This window comes from Chiloscyllium punctatum, chromosome 48, assembly GCF_047496795.1.
Source record: "Chiloscyllium punctatum isolate Juve2018m chromosome 48, sChiPun1.3, whole genome shotgun sequence".
Classification (NCBI taxonomy): domain Eukaryota; kingdom Metazoa; phylum Chordata; class Chondrichthyes; order Orectolobiformes; family Hemiscylliidae; genus Chiloscyllium; species Chiloscyllium punctatum.
Window position 1 is genome coordinate 36,432,693 of NC_092786.1, and position 16,297 is coordinate 36,448,989.

Consider the following 16,297-nt stretch of genomic DNA (forward strand, 5'->3'; position numbering starts at 1 on the left):
TCCACACAGACAGTCGCCTGAGGGGGGAATTGAACCCGGGTCTCTGGCGCAGTGAGGCAGCAGTGCTAACCACTGTGCCACCGTGCCGCCCACCGTGTTGCCAGGGTTGGAGGATTTGAGCTATAGGGAGAGGCTGAATAGGCTGGGGCTGTTTTCTCTGGAGCGTTGGAGGCTGAGGGGTGACCTTATAGAGGTTTATAAAATTGAGGGGCATGGATAGGGTAAATCGGCAAAGTCTTTTCCCTGGGCTTGGGGAGTCCAGAACTAGAGGGCATAGGTTTCGGGTGAGAGGGGAAAGATATAAAAGAGACCTACAGGGCAACTTTTTCACACGGAGGGTGGTACGTGAATGGAAGTGGGATGACATAAAAGCAAGTTATAATATGACTGCAAACATCATCGGAGACTTCCTGGAATTTCACATTGGACTGCAGGCTGACCCCATTCATCAGGAGCATGGCATCTATCTGCAGGCAACCTTGATGCCTGTTAATAATTTCATGGTCATGCTTACCGAGGCCAGCATTCGGGTGAACCTGCTTCTGATTAATTGAATTCTGATTCCACCAGCTGCAGTGGTAGAATTTCAACCTGAGGTCCCAGAGCATTAGCTGGAACTTGAAATGTGAGTTCAGCAACATTACACAATGTCATCACCTCCTCTTTTCATGCTTGGGTAAAATCTTCTGGAACTTACTAAAGGTGCGAGAGCTTCACTGGGCAGGAGACAAAAATTTAGTTTCTCAATGCCTGGTCCAGGCTTTGCTGTTAAACTTCTTGACCCCTTTCTCTGAGGCTGACCAGTGGTCAGAAAACTGTTTCGTATTCAGTAGTAATGGTGTTCCCCAAAAATGGGAAGCACATATTTTACAAGCCTGACTATATACATGAGGCGTGTTCTGAAGAAGGGTCACTGGATCCAAGATGTTGTCTCTATGCATTCTCTCCACAGATGCTGCCAGAACAGCCGAGTTTCTCCAGCTATTTCTGTTTTTTTTTCTATATGAGCCATGTATCAGGCAGGGTAGAACTTTTCCTCCAGGCTTCTTCAGTAACTCAGCCCCTTCGTAATCTGTGTGTTTCCTCATGAAATTGCTTACAATGTGAAGGCTAAAGCCTCTCCATTTTGACCATCTCACGAGGAGTCTGACCAGGCCACTACACTTGCCCAGTGTGGGAGCAGCACTCACTGATGCCAGCAGACCAGCAGAGGGCTAGACAAGCTGGACTTAACTCAAAGCAATGCTCCACTCAAAAGGCCATCTCTTGACATTATATCATTGCCCCATGCAAACCTTCTGGTGAAAATCAATCACATGTGGACATTCTCTTCATTGTACTGACAAGACAATGACTTGATGGGGCATGATTGCTGATTGTTTTAGCTGCTTCTATGTTTAAGTGTGAACTTTGACAGATCTGTGAGAGGCAGTGACAATGTGGTGCAAGTTGTACTACATTGGCTGCTGCAACAAGGTGATAGACATTGATTGCCCATGAGGTATTTGTTGGAGATACCTGGCACCTAACTTCCTGGTTGGCAACTTTACAACTACACCTGGCAGTAATGAGAGCACGAAGCACTGAGTGGACTGGTACATTCGCTGGCAGAGCGCAGCAGATCATTTATCTTCTTGTGGCACTTGGGCAGGTTCTCCTCAACTACTGGAGGGCACTGCCCACCACAGCCACCTCTGTGCAGGCTGCCTTCATCAGTGAAGATGGCTTTTTGTTGCCATCCATAGGGAAAAGAGCTTCCTTTCTTTCCTGGACAACCTTCAAGGAAACATCTAGAGAGGCATCATTAGAGCATGGTGCCCAGCTTTTGCTTGATCTCTGACAACTCTGCCTGGGTAGGGGTTGATGAGTAGAGGCGGAGCGGTGCTCTTGGGTTGATGCTGCTGTTGCCTGGTTACCTTTCAAATATGTTGGAGATATTGGAGCCCAGAAAGTCTTGGTGGACTTTGGAATCTCCTTCCAATAAAGTTGGATTTTTTTCACTTGCACATGACTGTGTAATGAGCTGAGAAGAACAAAATTCTGTGGAAAAACCTGACCAGCCCTCAAGTGGAATTCCCTTCTGCTTTGATCCCTGCCTTGCTTGTTTAAAAAAAGAGAAAATTCCACATTGTACCAAGGCTAACATAATGCAAGTGTCATTATCCTTAAAGGAAGCAAAGAACTCTGGGTACTGGAACCTGAAATGAAAACAGAAATTGCTGGAGAAACTCAGCAGGTCTGGCAATGAAAGCAGAGTCCAGCTTATCCGTCTTCAGAACTGACAGTAGCTTGGAAAAGGTAGCATTTATGCTGACAACAGAAGGAGGGGGCAGAAAAGGAGTGAGTGAAAGGGCTGAGGTGGAGCCCAGAGAGAGAGAATGACAGCTTAGGAGACAAAGGATTGGATGTCCAGGAGTGTGCTCAGGAGAAAGAAAAAAGCTGACAATGAGGACCACAAGTGAAAAGAAAGCAGCCCATGTCATGACAGAGCCTGGGGTCTGTGGGGGTGGGTAAAGGACATGGAAGGAAGTGTTCAGGTTCTGACATTTTAATGTTGAGTCCTGAAGTCTGCAGGGTCCCCAACTGGAAAATGAGAAACTTATTCTTAACAGTTTTGTTGTTGTGCTACCCAAATCTCATGCTATGTTCAAGATGCTGATTATACAGCTTTCACAATTCTTGCATCTCTCTGGAGTTGAAGTGCTGTAGTCCTTTATGTTCTAACATGGCACTTTAGAGTTAATAACAGTCTAAGGTGCCATGCTAGTTTTATGCTCACTTGCCATTTTTCAAAGCAGATGTTTCAGAAGAAATGAACAGTAGACTTCAAGGTTTTTTTTAAAAAATAATTCCATTTTCCTGTACTGCAATTGCAGGTTCAATTAATGAAATTGCAATTTCAATTAAACGATCCAGCAAATGTTAGCATTCTTAAATAAATTACCAAGAAATAAATGAAGTTGTAAGATTTTCATCAAATTGTACCACCAGGATTGTGTCGTGGAAAAGACTGCATGTTTCCCTGGTTTAAAAATGTGCTTAATTGAAGATGGACCTGTCTGAGATCACTATGATAAGTCTTTTTTTAGATTTAAGAAAAACTTATTATAAAAACCATTTTCTGCATAAATTGTATGACACATGTTGATGTGGTCGGGCTGGCTATCTTTTATGGAGGGCAGTGAGTAAATAAATGAAAATTGTTGAATTCTTGAAAGAGTTCAGGTGGCGGGGTCGGGGTGGCCTTTATTGTCCAAAGAATCTCTGCAATTGTTACAACATTTGCCATAGATGAAACATGGTTTTTATGTTGCACTGATGTGACCATTTGAAACGGTGGGTAGCAGATTCATGAAATGTTAGGACTGTAATAGCTGGGAGAACATAAATAAGAACACAATACCCGAGCAATTTGACATTAAGTACAAATAGAGTGAAAGAAGCCTGTAATGGGCTGTTTTCCCCCAAGTGCGACCTCTTCAGTTGGAATACTCTCCAAAGTAGTTATGAGAGGCTCTGGTTGTGCCAAAGTGAATTTTATTGGTTTCATTTTCTCACATCCCTTTAGTACACATTCAAACATCTCCCTCAAGTAGCAAGTTATAAATGAGCTTTCCATTTGATCTTCCATCAGTAAGGAGAGGAACAGCTGAACTGAAACATGTTTTCTGCTTTTAATGTCACTACGTTCCTCGCCACTGCAGGGGTATACTCTCCCAGGTCTTGGCAGCTTTGTGACCAAAACCATGACTGATTTCAGAACTTGCTGATGTTTAGGAAAAGCACACCTTAAGGCAATGAATTAGCCCATGCATGAAAGCCAACAAATGTGATGACAAATCACTTTACATTAAGCCTTGTCCAGTTTGATCTTAAAAAAGAAAGTCCAGTTTTTAGTATTCACCAGTTTTCAGGTAGCCAGATTTTGCAAGATGTACCTGTCATAAGAGCTGTCTGTATTTGTCAAAGAGCAATGACTTGAATTGGCTTGTGTCAGTGTCAATGCCATAGTTTCCTGGGGTCGGGGAGTCCAGAGTTAGGGGGCATAGGTTTAGGGTGAGAGGGGAAAGGTATAAAAGCGACCTAAGGGGCAACTTTTTCACTCAGAGGCACGTGTGTGGAATGAGCTGCCAGAGGAAGTGGTGGAGGCTGGTACAATTGCAGCATTTAAAAGGCATTTGGATGGGTATATGAATAGGAAGGGTTTGGAGAGATATGGGCCAGGTGCTGGCAGGTGGGACTAGATTGGGTTGGGATATCTGGTCGGCATGGACGGGTTGGACTGAAAGGACCGTTTCTGTGCTGTACATCTCTATGACTCTATGACAGAAGCTGCTGTGCTTGATTATGCAAAACTAAACACTGTCGATGTTGGAAATCTGAACACAAACCAAAAATGCTGGAAATATTCAATAGTTCAGGCTGCATCTATAGAAAAAGAAACCGAGTTAATGTTTCAGATCTGAGGCTTTTCATCAGAACTAGGAATGCAGCATTAACTGTGTTTCTGCCTTCACAGATGCTGCTAGAACTTTAGATTTAGATTAGATTAGATTACATTACAGTGTGGAAACAGGCCCTTCGGCCCAACAAGCCCACACCGACCCGCCGAAGCGCAACCCACCCATACCCCTACATTTACCCCTTACCTAACATTACGGGCAATTTAGCATGGCCAATTCACCTGATCCGCACATCTTTGGACTGTGGGAGGAAACCGGAGCACCCGGAGGAAACCCACGCAGACACAGGGAGAACGTGCAAACTCCACACAGTCAGTCGCCTGAGGTGGGAATTGAACCCAGGTCTCAGGTGCTGTGAGGCAGCAGTGCTAACCACTGTGCCACCGTGCCGACCACTGCTGAGTATTTCCAACATTTTCTGTTTTTATTATAGCTGTGCTGATTTACCTTGTTTATCTTGCTCAGAGGCAGAGAATGCAAGAAAAAGCATAAGTAGGTAAGATCTTGTTACTAGGAGTAAGTGAGGACTGCAGATGCTGGAGATCAGAGTCAAGAGTGTGGTGCTGGTAAAACACAGCCGCTCGGGCAACATCCCAGGAGCAGGAGAATCGCCATTTCAGGCATAAGCCTGAATTTTCCTGACCCAAGATCTTGTTACTGTTGGGGGAAGGAGGTGACATCATGGTCATGTCAAGGGACAAGTAGTCTGGGACCCTGGCCTAATATACTGGGGGGCAATCCCACTAAAGCAGGTCAGGAAATTAGAATTCAATAAAATCAAGATTAACCTAATTGAGACCATGTAAGAACCTATCAGAATCTAAATGCCTTTTAGGGAAGGAAATCCATACTTTTTAATAACACCCAGGACTCACAATTTATTGCTGGAATCTTTCCTATTCTTACCTGCAGTAGTTCAGTGGCCTCCTATTCTGATCTTGTGGTTGGTGGATTAGGGATCCACTATGAATTAAATCTGTTTGAACCTATTCATCAGATCCAACCATGTCATTGGTCAGTTGGCACAGTGTCCTCCTGGTGTGTTCCTTGCATGGCCAATTAGAAAATGAATAGAATTGTTCCCCAATTGGATAATTTCCTGACTGCCAAGAAATCTTTTGTAATAATTTTCTAAGCAATATCAAGCTGACATTCAGGTCTGGGTATTCAGGCTCAGTCAGTACAGTTAGATAGGATTAGAGGTTCAGGATGTAGCTTCAGGTGTGATGAAGGGCTTTTGCCTGAAATATCGATGTTTCCTGCTCCTCAGATGCTGCCTGACCTGCTGTGCTTTTCCAGCACCACTCTAATGTCCAGCATCTGCAGTACCCAATTCTGACAGGTAGATAGGGTCAGGAAAAATGCCTTGAATAGCTGGATCCTCAATCTGAGAGGAGTGGGTGGGGGTGATGAGGATGGGATGGAGCTTGTCTTGCCAGGCCTGGACACAGAATGGAGACAGCTACAAGGCCTGCCGAGTGTGAGCTGGTTAAAAAGCCCATCTCCGTTCTCTGGGACTTCACCCTGTTGGTGTTGTGAAATATTTATCTCTCATCCTACATGCCACACCCACTCCAGATAGTCCATCCTCTGCCCCTCCACGTGCCCTGAATAGCCCGCCATATCCTCCAAACTTAATTCATCTGGTCTTCTGTAAAACGGGTTATTTAAAAAAAAACACACAATCCGCTCCGATGAAGTGACATCGAGCTCAAAACATTAGCTTGCTCTTTCTCCATGGATGCTGCCTGACACACACTGAGTTCCAGCATTTGTACAGATTCCAGCATCTGCAGTAATTTGCTCCTACAATGCCATGCTCTTGCTGCATGTTCACCAACAGACCCCTCTCCATGAAATACTATCGTAAATCTTCAATTGAATCCTGTTCTGTTCCGAATCTGCAGAATAAAATTGGTAAGATGTATTAAGTGATGGGGGAATGTTGAATTACTGGATACAGCCTAGAAAGAAAGGAAGTAGAATCAGACATTGCTGGAAAAGCTCAGCAGGTCTGGCAACATCTCTGAAGGGAAATCAGAGTTAATGTTTCAGGTTGAGTGGCCCTTCCTCAGAACTGAATTCTGAGGAAGGGTCGCTCGACCCGAAACATTAACTCTGATTTCCCTTCACAGATGCTGCCAGACCTGCTGAGCTTTTCCAGCAACTTCTGTTTTTATTGTTGAATTACAACATCCACAGTTTTTCTGTGTACAGAAAGAAATGAAATGTGATTGGGTGACCAAAAATAAAATAAGGTCTTTTCGTGTTTTTTGGTTGCTTGAAACTTATCTGTTAATTTTTATGCAGATATTGAAGAGAATGTTTATATTTTGATAAGCATGGAAAATAATATTAAACTGTAAATTTCTGCTTTGTTCATTGTAATGATTATAATTTGACAGCTAAAGTGATGACAGTTATGTACTGTGGATGTAAAAAACTTAACTCGATTGGAAGAGAAAGGTCACATTGTTTCCATTAAAATGGTTATTGGCTGCCCTTTATACTCCAGGGCAGGAAGTGTCCAAAAAAAAAAGAATGTTTCATAATAAATCATCACCAATAACAAAACATTGACATTTCTTCAATCCATAGTCACTGATGACTGAAAGAGGATAGTAAAGAATCGGAGGGGCTTTTTGAGTTCACCCTGAAGCGTAATGAATATGATTTAGCATTCGGGAGAAATAAGCCAAATCTGACAAAACATGGCGCTATTGACTTTTATCAGAGGGAAAGTAGCATTGCAGAGAAAGTTAACAAGTGATGGTTGATGAATGACTGGCAATGGACTGAGGATATGCTTGATTCTGGATTTTTGTCATAATTTATTAGCAGAATGTTCATTGTTTAAATCAACCAGACCCTTAATTGCATTCCTCTTTTGCTGAGGGCTGTTAAACCGAACTTGTTTTAAACAAAGGACTATAATTATTGACAATTCCCTGCAGTCCTCCGTCTGTTAATCAGGTGTAGTTTAGTGGATGATTACATCTGGTATTTTGATATATTTGGCTTTGCTATCACTATTATTATCTTATAACTGTGTCCTGTTTGAAACAAGTGTTTTTATTCACAGAAAGCATGATGGGAAAGACTCATTTGATAGCAGAAGTGAGGGAGAATCATTCTCAAGTTGCAGCCGATTATCAAGTCGACAACATTCACTGGAAAGCAAGCCTTCACTAGAGTTAACTAATGGGTGAGTTAGCTCAATCTTTACATATCTTCAAAGCATTATTGTTCTGTTCTATACTGCAATGCAATAGGTGCATGAAATGGTATGAATTTTGTGGTTCATAATGAAGCAGTATGTTTAATTTCATTCTGATACCAGCTCTCGGAGATCCCTTTGCTCCAAGAGCCTTTCACAAGCAGTGGGGGAACTGGCGTATGGGTCATGTTGCTAGGCTGGTAATGTAGAGTCCAACAGTGCTGTGGAGGCATTGGTGGAATTTAAATTCAATTCATATAAAGCTAATCCATGACGGTGACCATGGAACTCTGATCACTTGTAAATGATAACCCATTTGGTTCAGTAACGTCCTTTAGAAACCTGCCATTCTCAGCTGGTCTGGCCTACATGTGACTCCAGACCCACAGACATAATATTGACCTAACCAGCCACTCTGTCCAAGGGATGGGCAGAATATCCTTTCCTTGCCAGCTGTGACCATATCCCATAAAAGGATAAAGGAATTACAAAGACTGAACAACCAATCCCATTCAAGAATTCTCTCAGACCAGGAGTAACAGACAGACATTATCATTTTATGATTTTCCAGAAAGCAAAATAATAAATGAGACATGCATGTGGATTAAGAAAGAAATTGAAATATCAACTTATAAGTAGTATTTATATTATTTCAGAGGTAATTTTAACCAGGGAATGGAGAATTATGACATTCCCCAAATATTACATCAGTCCTTCAGGATCAGAGAATTTACTTAAGAGTACTTGTTAGTCAAAATGCTGTCTGACCTTCCTGTTACATTGAGCATGTTCCCCACAATGAGCACTAACATTATCATGTGATCTCACTTCCATATTAATTCCAAATACAGATATACCTTTCAGCAGTAGAATAGGAGATCACTATTGTCTGAGCTTTATGTACAATAAGAATAATGTCAGTGTCTAGTGAATGGCTTTTTAACAGATATAAATAATCATTAGTCCAGAGCAGGAATCTTCACACTAAGTTAATAATATCCCCAGGGATTTTGGTGAGAACAGAAAGGGGTGAAGTCTATAACATAGGTTGTGGCATGCAAGATGGAGGAGAAATTGAAATAATCTCCACCTGCTGTTTCTAGTCAGAAAATTACCTGAGTGACAATAGCAGTAGAATTACAAACATTTCAGATGGAAAATATTATGACTATTTTATGTGTGTATTTAAAATATCCAAATTCTGGACATTTTTTAATTCAACGTGAAAAATCACAGAAGATTCCTTGGAATGTTGGAAGCTGAAGGCTGGCCATATCTAGGTTTATAAAATCATGAGGGGCATGGATAGAGTAAATAGTCAAGGTCTTTTTCCCAGGCTAAGGGAGTCCAAAACCAGAGGTCATCGGTTTAAGGTGAAAAGCAAAAGATGTAAAAGTGACCTGAGGGGTAACTTTCTCACTCAGAGGTTAGTGCGTGTATGGAATAAACTGCCAGAGGAAGTGATGGAGGTTGGTACAATTACAACACTTCAAAGGCATCTGGATAGTACATGAATAGAGGGGTTAGAGAGATGTGGGCCAAATGCTGGCAAATGGGACTGGATTAATTTAGGATATTTGGTTGGCATGGGCGAATTGGACCGAAAGATCTGTTTCTGTGCTGTACATTTTTATGACTCTCTGAACTTTAACAAATGGCCTGTACATCTTCACATGTTTTACAATTTATAATTAATGTAAAATAGTTCCTTTTGGGCCAGAAAAGTTTTTTTTTAGAAAATTTTGTGGTATTTCTGAATTTCTTCTTCCAGCTAAAGGCACTCGCTTGGCAACAAGTTGCACAAGTTTAATTTGACTGAATAAGTTTATTGATCCTCTGCAGCCCTTATAGTGCACAGACACCAAGTTGTTGGGAGGGAATTCCAGGATTTTGATTCAGCTACAATGAAGGAAAGGCAATGTAGTTCCTCCTCAGCATGGTGTGTGGGTTAGAAGGGACCTCTGGTGTTTCTATACATTTGCTGACCTTGTCCTTGGTTGTCGGGGGGAAAAAAGTTTGGAAGGAGCTGTTCAAAAATCCTGAACACAAGATTCTGTTCTTTCAAAGAAAAATGAATAACGCATCAAATAACCAATTTACAGTTTAATATTAATGCACTAATATAACAATGTTAATTATTACAAATATTACGTAAAAGTGTAGATTTAGTTACTCTCCAATTAATGTTTTCCCCAAAACAATGGCATGGCAAAGGTACCCACAGTGGACATTGAATCAAGGAACTTTATTTTCCAGTTTTCTTTTGGAGGGTAGAGCCTCGTCTATTGCAGTTTTTGGAAGCCAACCTTGTAATGTAGCACGCAGTTATAGCATAGTGATGGTCCTGCTGATTCCTTATAACCATCCAAGTAGGATACACTTCCCACAGAACTGTGTCTTACTCCATTCACTGCCACAATCTGTTAGTTATTGAGCAACCATTCCCAAGGTGGTTTTGTTTGTATCAAAAATCTGCAACAGTTTAAAAAACACAGTGTTTTGTGTTTGGCTTTTAAATGTAGGTAATTCTGGCATTTCTCATGTTTTAAAATCTTTTTAAAACACAAATCCCATCTTAATTTTTCAGTTTTTAAAGTAGTTGATTGAGAAGAGTATTGGTCTGTGTGTGTGTGTGTTTTTTGCTCATCCTGGGATGTTAATCCTCTGTCATAAATAAGTTAAGAAATATCATGCAGTTTGGTATTAATTTATTTACCTTGCAGTTTGCAACTGACTCTTCAACTTGTGCAAAAATGACTGATTCTTTCATGTTGCCTCGTTTTCTCTTTATAGCAGTTTTCATAAGTGTAACCTGTAGGAAACCTTGATTGAATCTCAGTAGTGGATAATAAATTAAAACAAATTACATAACTTAGAGAAGCAATTATTGTGATACTGAACCTGGATTTTCTTTTCATGAAATCCAAGATCCTTGGACGGCAATTGAATAAATAAAAAATTTGATCGTTCTAAGACGCTGAGAAAGAACAACATGAAATAGGAGGTAGCAAAACCAGAAATTGCTGAAAAGCTCAGCAGGTCTGGCAGCATCGGTAGAGAGATTGGTTCCGAGGAAGGGTCACTGGACCTGAAATGTTAACTCTGATTTCTCTCCACAAAACCGCACAGAAGTCAGAGTTAACGTTTCGAGTCCAGTGACCCTTCCTCAGAACCAGTCTTTCCACAGATGCTGCCAGACCTGCTGAGCTTGTCCAGAAATTTCTGTTTTTGTTTCTGATTTCCAGCATCCAGAGTTCTTTCAGTTTTGTTAAAAATATGGAACCAGAGGTAATGTGGTAACAATTACTTTCAATGCATCTTTGAAGAAGGGAGGAGGGTGACATTTATTTGAGACTTCAAAGAACTGAAGAAAGAAATTCAGAGGAACATTGATTAAAGATGGAATATAGAGCAGAAAAGAGCATAAATAGGGAATGAGGAAGGTATATGGTATGTTTAGGATTGCTCAGAGAGTTAGCTTATAATTAGAATCTGAGACATGTAAGTCATCACTAATTTTCAACCCCTCCCTTGATTCTTGTTACTTGCCTGGATTTTTGACAATTGTGCTCCAGCTACATTCAAACTGGACATTCACAATTCTCTTATCGCAGGTCTTCCACTCTTTATAACATTGGACGAGTCTAACAACTGCTGTCCATGCCCAAACCGGCAGCAGCTGCTGCTCTCTCATCATTCCTGGGCTAGCTGGTTTACCACCACACATACAAAATACCCATCTTTGTCAGCTTAGAACCCCTCCATGGCCTCACCATCCCCAATCTCTCTCACCTTCATCAATCCTCCCACACTCCGAACGTTGCATTCCTTGAACTATGGATGCTTGATCATCCTGCCAACCCTTTGCTCCATCATAAAGAGGTGCAGTGGTTCAGCAGTTAGCACTGCTGCCTCACAGCACCAGGGACCCAGGTTTGATCCCACTCTCTAGCGACTGTCAGTGTGGAATTTGCACGTTCTCCCCCGTGTCTGCGTGGGTTTTCTCTGGGTGCTCCGGTTCCCTCCCACAATCCAAAGACAAGCTGGTTAGGTGGATTGGCCATGCTAAATTGCCATAGTGTCCAAGGATGTGCAGGTACGTGGATTAGCCATGGGGAACACCGGGATATAAGGATAGGGTAAGTTGGGAGGGGCAGAGTTTGGGTGGGATGCTGAGTGAAAGATTGGTATGAACCCCAATAGCTTGCTTCAATACAATAGGGATTCTGTGATTATTGACAGCTATGTCTTCCTGCTGAAGGGCTTTTGCCCGAAACGTCGATTTCGCTGCTCGTTGGATGCTGCCTGAACTGCTGTGCTCTTCCAGCACCACTAATCCAGTATTTGCTTTCCAGCATCTGCAGTCATTGTTTTTACCAGCTATGTCTTCAGCCATTTCTACTCTGACTCCCCGATGCTCTACAAAACACCCAGTCTTTAAGCATACTCTTACAGCCAAACTCTGACCAAGCTTTCTGCCATTCTCTGACCATCCCCACCCTCCCCACCCCAAACTCACAATGTGTTCTATCTGATTCTGTTCCTGTGATGTGTACCTAAATATTTTATTATAGTAATGGCACAATTGGAATTTGGTTGTGCACTTTTGGCAATGTGACTGTTTTTGGTTGGAGCTTTATTTATTGGGTTGAACTTTGCTGATCATTTCGTTTGTAAATGCATTGGTTATCGATTGCCCACAGTCCCCATCAGTCACAGAGAGACACCAGTGCCTTCATTTCGAGTGAAAAGAACAGATCTTTCCTTTCTGAATATAATGAGCACTCAGAGCATTCCACGACTTGTAGCCTGGGAGCCCTGGCAGCAGCACTGTATTTTTGTGTTTTAAAAATGCTGATAGCGTTTCCTAGAAACATCTACAAGCTTTCACTATTTATGCAAGATTGGTCATTCCAGGAGCATTTCAGCGCTTCGAGCAAATCTACAAGTGGGATCTTTTTGCTCTACTATGTTGTTATGGCAATGGCACTACTTTGTGGTTCCATCTTGCCACCTGCATCTTGCAGTACAGGGAGTCTGCATTCTCATGGTTGCCTTTTTTAGTGTTGTTTTACTTTGCCTTAACTAATTTGGAAATCTTATGGAGTGTCACAAGGTTTGTGTCAAGGTTGTTTCCTGAAGTACCTGCTGCCATTTTGTCACAAAGTGCCCCTCTCTCAGTTGAGGCCACTCTCCATGTGGTACTGTATTCCCCACCCTACAGCCTGATAGCACTCAACCCCCCCCCCCCCCCCCCCCCCCCCACCCCCACCCCAACTCACACGCGTGCACACACACACCCTCTCAGACAGGAGGATGGAGCTACCCCTTCCACGCTGACCTCTACCAAGTTTGGCAGCACCATCCCCCTCCCTTGGCCTATTCACATACAAACAGGGCTCAAAACAGGCCACTTACCCCGTTGAACCTGCTACACCGTTCAATAAGATGACGGCTAATTTGATTTTAACTTCAACTTCACATTCCTGCATACCCCCGATAAACTTCCACCTTTTGAGAAAATGTCGACCTCTGTCTTAAAAATATTTAAAGCTTATGTGCCCGCTGCCTTTTGAGGAAGGAAATTTCAGAGCTCTCAACCCTCTGAGAGAAAAACAAATGTTTTCCACACCTCTGTCTTAAATGGGTGACCTCTTACCTTTAAGCAATGACCCCTAGTCTTAGATTGTCTCCCAAAAATAACTGGGGCCCATGCTGGTGCCCATAGCCACACCTATGACTTGAAGAAAAAGACAGGAGTTGAAGGAGAATTTGTATGTTTTGATTAAGTCACCTCTGACTCAGCTAAGCTCGAGAGGATACAGGCCTATTCTGTCTAGCCTCTTCTCATCAGGAAGTCCATTCATTCTAGGGCATGTTGGCCGTGACCGAACAGCAGAGCAGACTCGATGGGCTGAATGGCCTAATCCTGCTGCTGTAATGTATGGCTGTATGGCACTGGGCCTGGCTGAGGTTGGCAGTCCTCCCCAGGTGATGGTGACCAGAAGGTTGTGGGTCCCCATTGCAGTTCCCAGCAGGCAGAACAACACCGGGGAGTTACTGACCTCCATTCCCCACCCTCTGCTGCCCACCATCCAGCCCAGGGATCCCATAGTCTCTGGAGGAGAGAGGAGGAAACGCCAGCCAGCTGGGCTATTGCTGGCCAGCTAGGAGAGGGGGGTGGGGTGGGGGAAGGTTAGGAAGGCCCTGTGCCCAGCAGCGCCTTGAGTGGACCCTGGAGATGGCAATCAGACAAGGTGCGACCGAGCGTCAGTCAGCATCCAGAATGCAATAACAGCCCCAGCAGGAGGCCCAGAGCCCAGTGAGAAAGGCCTGCTGGTACAGACTGTGAGGACCAAGTCCCCTAACTCCTCTCTGACTGTCCACTACAGGAGCTGCAGTAAATTGAAGATTATATTTTTAAACTGAACAGATTTAAAAATTAAGTTATTTAATTTAACCAGTGAAGGAATTAGCCATTTGCAGTATAGATGGTATAGTAGTTCAACTTTCAGAGTACAGGTATAATGTTTTAGTTTCTTTTCTCTCTGCTAAAGAAAGCCTTACAGAACCTAACTCCAGGCCTAATGTTGGGTCCTATGAGAATCAAAGCTTCACTTAAAGTCTTTTCACTTCATCACATGACTTTAAATGATGATACCCCATTTCCCAGACCAATCTTATCCCTGCAAATATTGCATGCAAGTCCATTTTGTTGGAGCCAAAACATGCATCATTTGCTTTCTTCTGACCTTCCACAAATCAAATCTCCAAATCTATAGCAAAACTCTTTGTTGCAACTTGTGTAAATTATTCTTTACATCTCTCTTTAGCTTTGGTGGCAAGTTAGATGCTAGTTGTTCTTGTAAACAAAACTCTTGAAAGAGAGGCAAGACTGCATTGCTGGATGGTGGTTGGCTATTCAAGGGAAAGATTCGTGAAAGCAAGACTATTGGAGGCAAGGATGGTTTGAGATAAGTTATGGCTCAGAAGAGTAAGGATTAAGGCTATTTTACCCGGCCTGAATCTTGTAGTAGTTTATTGATAAACTGATTAGGGTTGCTGTTGTCGTTTTCTGTTGCAAAGACTATACCCAAAGGAGAGTCAAATGTTGAACTATACATCGAGTTTTCTCATTTCATGTGATGGTTGAAAGGAAAACAGCAATACAATGAGTTTTTGACCTGGTGTGTCAAATAAAATTTTATAATAGAGTTTTATAATTAAATACTTAATTGTTGACTTGTTACACCATGTGACTTATCACAACCCCCACTATTTGTTTGTCAACCTCTCAGTAACAAAGCTTTTGTGAGCAGCATCATTAAACATGGCGTCATAAGATTGCACTAATTAGAAGGTGTACCATCTAGTTTATAATACACATCTTACTGAATATACTGGAGTATATTATCAAACTGCTCGTCAAAAATGAAACAGTTCTCAACTTTTCAGGAAATTGATTGGTATTTAAATATTTAATTTGCCTGTCTAATCTGGCCTTCATTATCTTCTCCGCACTGAATTTAAAGTGACAAAGACTGTTGTGATCTTAATCTCTTATGGGAATTGATGTGTTATTTTGTCTAGTTGTTCAACTGCGCCTTTGCATGAAAATAAAAGTTTGTTCGTAGGAAGGCAAATTATTTTCCAAATACTTTGTGCCAAATGTGATGCGGAAGGTTTATTTGTGATTTCTGCAGTGGCTCACTGGAAAGCAGACAGCACCTGTCCACAACCCCCAGTCATGGCAATTCCCTGCCAAGTTACTCTGAAGGAAGTGAGAGTGATGCTGTACATGACTCTACTGTGGGGAGTGATTGTGAGTCCCGCTCTACTGTGTACAGCTACCAGCAGAATTCACAAGGGCAGCCCAGTGACCAAGAGAATAGCACGTGCTGCAGTCAATGCAATTCTAACTGCAGCTGCGCATCCCAGGACAGTCTGAAAGTGGAGGAGGACCCTGATGGATCCTGTAGCCATACACCTGAAAGAGAAGACAACATGTATGTATACTCAGAGCCATTTTTATTGTGAAACTAAGGAATCAAATTTGCTTTAACTCCATAAATCCCGCTTTTTGCGCTATATTGTTTTTCTCCCACCGATTGTTATTTCTGACATTTTTGCAAAAACGACCAATCACTTTAACTTCATGTTATGGTGCCAAAATTAATTTTTGTTTAACCACCCATAATTCTCATGAGGAATCCAAAGATAATTTAATGTGGCAAAGTCTTGCTTTCCATTTTTTCTTTTAATGGCAGAGCCCACATTTCTATTTTTAAAATGAACAAGGAGAAAGTAACCCACATTTACTATAAACCGACCGACTCCCACAGCTACCTAGACTACACCTCCTCCCACCCTGCCCCCTGTAAAAACGCCATCCCATATTCCCAATTTCTTCGTCTCCACCACATCTGCTCCCAGGAGGACCAATTCCAATACCGTACAACCCAGATGGCCTCCTTCTTCAAAGACTGCAATTCCCCCCCAGACGTGCTCTCCACTGCATCTCCTCCACTTCCCGTTCCTCCACCCTTGAACCCCGCCCCTCCAATCGCCACCAGGACAGAATCCCACCGGTCCTCGTCTACCACCCCACCAACCTCCA

The 16,297-nt window shown here is 42.4% G+C and overlaps 1 protein-coding gene across 1 annotated transcript in view; it reads left to right on the plus strand.

Annotated features, from left to right (window-relative positions):
- The window catches only part of LOC140468888 (protein unc-13 homolog C-like), a 587,121-nt gene that overhangs the window by 114,472 nt on the left and 456,352 nt on the right, over window positions 1–16,297 (plus strand). The window contains exons 9-10 of the mRNA XM_072564959.1: window positions 7,546–7,668; window positions 15,384–15,686. Coding sequence (XP_072421060.1) covers window positions 7,546–7,668; window positions 15,384–15,686 — 426 coding nt within the window. The remainder of the gene's footprint in view (window positions 1–7,545; window positions 7,669–15,383; window positions 15,687–16,297) is intronic.